The sequence below is a fragment of the Falco cherrug genome, chromosome 1 (genome assembly GCF_023634085.1).
Source record: "Falco cherrug isolate bFalChe1 chromosome 1, bFalChe1.pri, whole genome shotgun sequence".
NCBI classification, from domain to species: Eukaryota; Metazoa; Chordata; class Aves; order Falconiformes; family Falconidae; genus Falco; species Falco cherrug.
The window spans coordinates 56,033,965-56,039,964 of record NC_073697.1 but is presented as its reverse complement, the minus strand read 5'-3'; the positions used below and the strand labels follow the sequence as shown (position 1 = coordinate 56,039,964).

At 39.2% G+C, this 6,000-nt stretch overlaps 1 protein-coding gene across 1 annotated transcript in view; it reads right to left on the bottom strand.

Annotated features, from left to right (window-relative positions):
• Window positions 1-690: 690 nt before the first annotated feature.
• GRXCR1 (glutaredoxin and cysteine rich domain containing 1) overlaps window positions 691-6,000 on the bottom strand; it is a 41,179-nt gene continuing 35,869 nt past the window's right edge. Inside the window, exons 3-4 of the mRNA XM_027813440.2 lie at window positions 3,167-3,232; window positions 691-944 (exon numbers count right to left, since the gene is read on the bottom strand). Of these exons, the coding sequence (XP_027669241.1) occupies window positions 765-944; window positions 3,167-3,232 (246 nt within the window). The 3' untranslated portion in view covers window positions 691-764. The remainder of the gene's footprint in view (window positions 945-3,166; window positions 3,233-6,000) is intronic.

The window sequence follows — 6,000 nt, the reverse complement described above, 5'->3', positions numbered from 1 at the left end:
AGCAGAAATCTCATCCTCAGTTGCTTTACATGCAATTTATAAAGCTATCTGGTTTTCTCACATGATCTCTATAAGATCTACTGTGATATGTAGGATCATAAAGCTCTGAGTACAACGATGTTGTACAACAGTACAACAATGTTATCAATATCTACTGTTAAATGTTTATGTAACTTTGTCTAACAATATTAATTTAATACCAAACTTAAAGTAGTACTAAGAGAGAAAGCTGATTCATGGGACTTTTAAGAAATGTTTCTGTTCTTCTGTTGCCACTTAGAATTCAGGCCAGAATTCAGCCATAGTGACTTTTCAGGTAAGTACTAAGTGGAATGGTCTTGGGCTAGTCCACATCACAAAACCTTTATTCTCACTGATCTTAAAAGCAGCAGCTACTCAATAATTGGAAGGTTAAGTTTCATTTTGCTGTACCCTTGACAGCATGACTCAGAAACACATCTGTTGCTGATGATCCCCCTATAGAAAAAGGGAAGACTTCACATGTAAAGGGCTGATAACACATATAATAAGTTTTTCAGACTACAAATCTCTCTATAAAGAAAGTTGAAAAACATATTTCAGAGTTCATTATATGGTCAGCCGCCTAGGTTTAAACAGCTCAAAATGATCAAACCAGCAGAAGTATACTACAAATGGATTTTTATTGACTGAACTGGATAAACAGATTAATTTAAAAAAAAAAAAACATATTACAAACTGGTGCAGTACCATAAAATTAGTTTTTACATGTGGAGATGCCATTCTCAGCCTGCACAGCTCCTGCAGCGCTGTAGCCCATTCTCATTGCAAGCAGTGCACTTGAGGGCTTTGAATGAGTCTGTAAAGCAGTTCCGAAACACAGACATCTTGCTCCCATGGCACGCTGAGCACGGCAGGAAACCAAAGCCACCACAAGAGCGGCACTCCTGAGGATGCTGGACTCTCTGCTCAAAGAAGAATGTGAGAAAGACAAAAGCATTACCTCATCAGCGAGCACAACCTCTAGGAAAACAAGTGCTCCAGGACAGCTGAGAATACACATTCTGATTCCCATCTTGAGCCATACCCACCACCCCATCCCAAGGTATATCACCATGGAAGACCAGTACATCTGCCTTTTCCTTTGGTCAGATCCACACGTAATGGTCAGAGGCTCACTGCAGGCTCACATTATACCTTAGTAGCCTGTGTTTATACTTGCCAAAATAGATCGCTGAAGGATAGCCTGCATATGTTCCTCTGATGTAGTTTAGGTCTAGATCAATTTTAGGAGATATTGCAACTGATTGAATCTAAACTCAAGGCAGTTTATGTTGACATTATGTTTTCTATGCTGTATGTTAAGATACTATGACTTTTAGCATTTGCATGCTCAAGCTGAACATATTGTTCCTATTACAGTTAGAGCTGATCATATCAAAAAGCAATTCATAGCTTCTGACAAGTAGTGCTTGAGGAAATAAGTGGTGTATTCAAATTTATGGGTGTAGAATGCTGAGGCTCTAAGTGTAAAGAAGAAAGATCATCAATATTCAGCAGTTATACCTGGAGAAAACTGCTGCAAGCAGGGCTTGGGCTCCTTCAATTGTCCTAATTCCTGAGTAAAACAATAATTTTGCTCTGTTTTGTATTGGATTAAAGACAATGGAGAACACAAGAAGAGATTTCAAAGACATTTTTAGGTTTCAACTGCTAAAAATGTTGCTAGTTTGTTTAATGCTTGCCTTAAAGTTTTATATCAGAGAAGGGCAAGGTACACCATGTTGGGTACTTACCACTGCAGATACGTGGCTTTAACATTGCGCTGTTGAGTGAAGACTTTACCAAATTGTTTACAAAGGAAGAACAAAAATCCATACAATTTGTGCTAGTTTTAGCCTGAGGAATTATGTAGCACTAAAAAATTAGTCACAAGTTATTACCAAAGCATACTAAAATATGAACAGATAACGTAGTCCTTCTTGTAGCTTCATCGAGAAAACCATTAACAATAGCATTCATCTATTGACAGCTCAGATGAACATGGAAAAAAGGCACTTTTTCTTTTTGTTCTGTAGCTCATAAACTTGCCGTTCTTCTTCACTGGGCAAACAACTCTTACCACTATTAACTTCTCCAGGAACAATGTTTGGAAGTATATAATGTAACATTAGCATTCTTTTTATCTCAGGAGTGCCCACAACTTTCACAATTTATGGTGGTGGTTTACTTTATTGGAAGTTATTTCAAATAATCTCAAAATTGTAAGAAAATAATATTTTTAATCTTTACATTCATTATTGCTTGTTAGGCTTGTAATTAACTACCTTTCCAGGTAGTTAAGAGAACTAACCGAAAAAAAAAAAAAAGAGCAAAACTGCTTTAGCTCAGTCCCTTGAACAATGGCCATTTCCTTCTTGAACAGATCACAGTTTGTGTAATCACTTTCTGCATCTTCAGCAATGAAAGACCTGACTTCCCCTTGCACTTGTAGCAAATACATTTTTGTGGAAAAACAAAACCAAAAGGCAGTGAAGCAGTGATTGCATTCAGTATGCAGTTATCAGTCGGCTGTAGTCTGGAATTATTTTTCATAGATGTACCTTCTATCCCACGATTAGGACACACGTTAGGCTAGGTAGTAACAATATAGGACCCCTCAAAACAGGATTTGGGGACAAGGAAAACTAAGAGCTGGAAAAAGGCATGATAACCTATAATTTCAAATTTGTGCAAATTGGTGTAATTAGAAACTTCCAGCATTTGCCCAGATTTTTTAGATGGCCAGTTTTAAGTCCAGCCAGACTGCAGATGTGCAGGTCCCCATGCATTCACTGCAGTGCACAGTGAAGTGGTGGAGCATCCACGAAAGAGGCCTGACTCCCCCATGGCATGGTTTAAATACCAAAGATGATGTTCAAAGGTAATGGGAAAGGGAAAATGGCGCTGTGGCAAAATCTAGAGAAAAGAGAGATGGACATTTTGGGCTGATGTTATTGCTATTCATGTTTTCTCAAACTTAATGGGCTGTGCTACTATGATATCATTCATTCAGAGAGAAAAACAAAAAAAGCATTTGGGATCATCAGTTTATAACAGAAGAAAAGGAACTGGTAAAAAAATAAAATTACTCAATTACAAATATTCAGTGTATGTTCCTTATATCTATTTGCAGAAATACAATTACCTCAATTTTGGTTAAGAGATCCTGCAGTTCCCCAGATTCATTCATTAGTAAAATTTTTTCAGCACCCTATTAGTAAGAAGAAGAAAAAGGTCAGACATTTAGCATGAAAAAACAGAGACGATTAGAAGATTTGGTCTTGAAAATTTTAACAGGCTGAGGACAAATTTGACTCACATTAAGTATTTTGTAAATAGGTCCACCTTAGGAAAGCTAGAATGAGAGGAGAATCTATTCAGAGTTCTGATAGTAGTGCCTGAAGTTCATTACCAGATGTTGTATCACACTGCCTTTTTGTAAAAGGTGATACAGCTTGGAAATTCTGATTGTGTTCCCTTTATTTCACAGGGTATGTTTCCTGACAGAATGAAAAATATGTCTAGTTACCATGTCAAAAATTACAATTATATAAATATATTACATATCAGAGAATGCAGAAAAATGAGAGAAGGAAATTGTACTTCAAATATTCTGGCAGTTGAGCATTGAATTAAGACATAATATGCCTAATATATAACACAAGGAGAAAAAGGGTAATGAAAATACTGTAACAACATTAAAGTCAGACACAACAATGAATAATAATAATTTAGTCTGACTACATTAGGCCTCGGAGGGGTTCTGTGATCTGAACCAAAGCAGTACTGAAGTGTTTTTTTCTTTTTTCCTCCTGAAAGTAAATGCTAAGAGATTATTGCAGGCAAAATTAAAGTGTCAAAGATGATCTAACACTTTTTTTCCCCCTTTTCTTCTAATTAGAGGGCTGATTTGAATGCTTATACTTCACTTATGTAACCAAACTCACTGAATACTAAATATTACCAAACACTTACAGACACTTTTAATCAGCAGATTGCTAGAAACCAACAAAAGGTGAGAACAGTGAGACACAGGGAGCTGCACAGCCCTTACCTGCTGCTAAGGGTGATAGGCCACATCTAGCCTGGATGCTAGGTTCATACCATCATGCTGCCCCGATTTGCTAGTGTCTGCATGCCCAGACTGTTAAAGTGCAACTTCGGGTTTGCTTCCAGCATGTGTTGGGAGGTGAACTGGGATGCTGGCATAGGGCTGAAGAGCAGTGGGGTGATGGCACACAGCTGAAGAGCAATGGGGTGATGGCACACAGCTGAGGAGCAGTGGGATGCTGACACACAGCTGAGGAGCAGTGGGATGCTGACACACAACTGAGGAGCAGTGGGGTGATGGCACACAGCTGAGGAGCAGTGGGATGCTGACACACAACTGAGGAGCAGTGGGGTGATGGCACACAGCTTGGATGTACCATCACTTTGAGCTGTCCACAGCCAGCTGAAGGGGCTCTTAGCCCCAGCTCCCCACCAGCCCTGCTCACCCTGTTACTGGAAGGTACAGTAAAGGCTGCTGGGGAGCACAGGAAACGTGTATAGGTCAACTAATATACGTGTTGGTGTCCAACGATTCACAGTGCCTTGCTGGGGAGTAAAGAGGCTAAAGCCAACTAAGGGCCACCAAAACATTGCAAAGGATTTTGTATGACACCCTACTTAAGGTTAGTTTCCCTCTAGTAAGTCTTTTTGCTCTGGCTTTGTACAAAACAAGAGGCACTTTTGACTCTGTTTGATGATTTTTGTTTCAGTTAAAAAGCATAGTATTAATATTTTAGTGAATGTGAGTGCCACTTTTTCAGTGAACGTTACTCTTACAAGTGCTACACTTCCAAAGAGATTTTTATTAAAAAAGAATTATCTACAAGGTGATTAGTTGTGGTTAATTAGTCACAAAAGACGACAGGGAACTCAGATCAGCTAGCTTTACTTGTGCTGACTCTTCTGCTGAAATCTGCTATAGATCACAGGCACACAGTGCACCAGTTTTGACATATGCATTAGGCTCTCTGTGTCCCCAGCAGAGCAGCTTTTAGCCGTCTGTTAGCCCCTTTCGTGCTTCCCCTCTAATCTTTCTCTGCTTTCACACAGAACAGGCAATAGGAGTGACTGGCACAACAAGGAGAGGGTTTGCCAAGGTGGCCCACAGAGCATTAGCTCTGGGCCTGAATGCACCACAGCGGCTTCAGACAAAGCTTGCGCTGCCCATCTGATGCAGAGACGTTAAGCTGCAGCTTTATTGATGTAATTGCGGCACTGCGAATTCCCTAAGCTAGGCAAGCCCTGATTTGTCTCCCATTAAGAAAAAGGATCTTTTCTCTGTGGCAACAGTTGGCAAAAGTATCCCTGTGACTTCTGCTTCATGTTACAGTGATGCTGTATGATAACACTGACTGGCTTTTGTGATAGTATAATTAAAAGTCCAACAGGTTTCCCATTATAGATTCATATTTTGAAGGATTTATATTTTGGATGACATTTAGTCAGCCAGCTGTGTTTCTTTCAAAGTGGAAAGCCTCATTACTATGATTCTAAAATTAAAAACTAAACATCCAAATGGCTATCAACATTTTAAAGTGCTTCAGCACGTCTTTTCTCATTAACAGCTGCCTCGGGTGAAATTTGAATAAAAGATACTTTGCAGAGGTTAACCTTCCCCTTGAATCTGTGAACCTTAACACACAGAGTCTATAATTAATAGAGTAATTAAAGCAGCTGTTAATAAGTCAAATAGCTGCTTTCCAACCAGAAAGTTATGTCTCTTTTCTTCCTAGGTCGTGCTCAGTCCACAATTACCCACAAAGGGATGCAAAACTTTAAAGATTCTGCCCCTCTAAGACTCACACAAGGAACATGATTGACAGTGCCCACAACATTTAGAGAAGCAGTGGGGAGAAGTAAGTTTTCAGTTTTGTTAACCAGTTACATTTCAAAGCACTAGCCTGTGAATCCTTTATCTACTAACTTCAG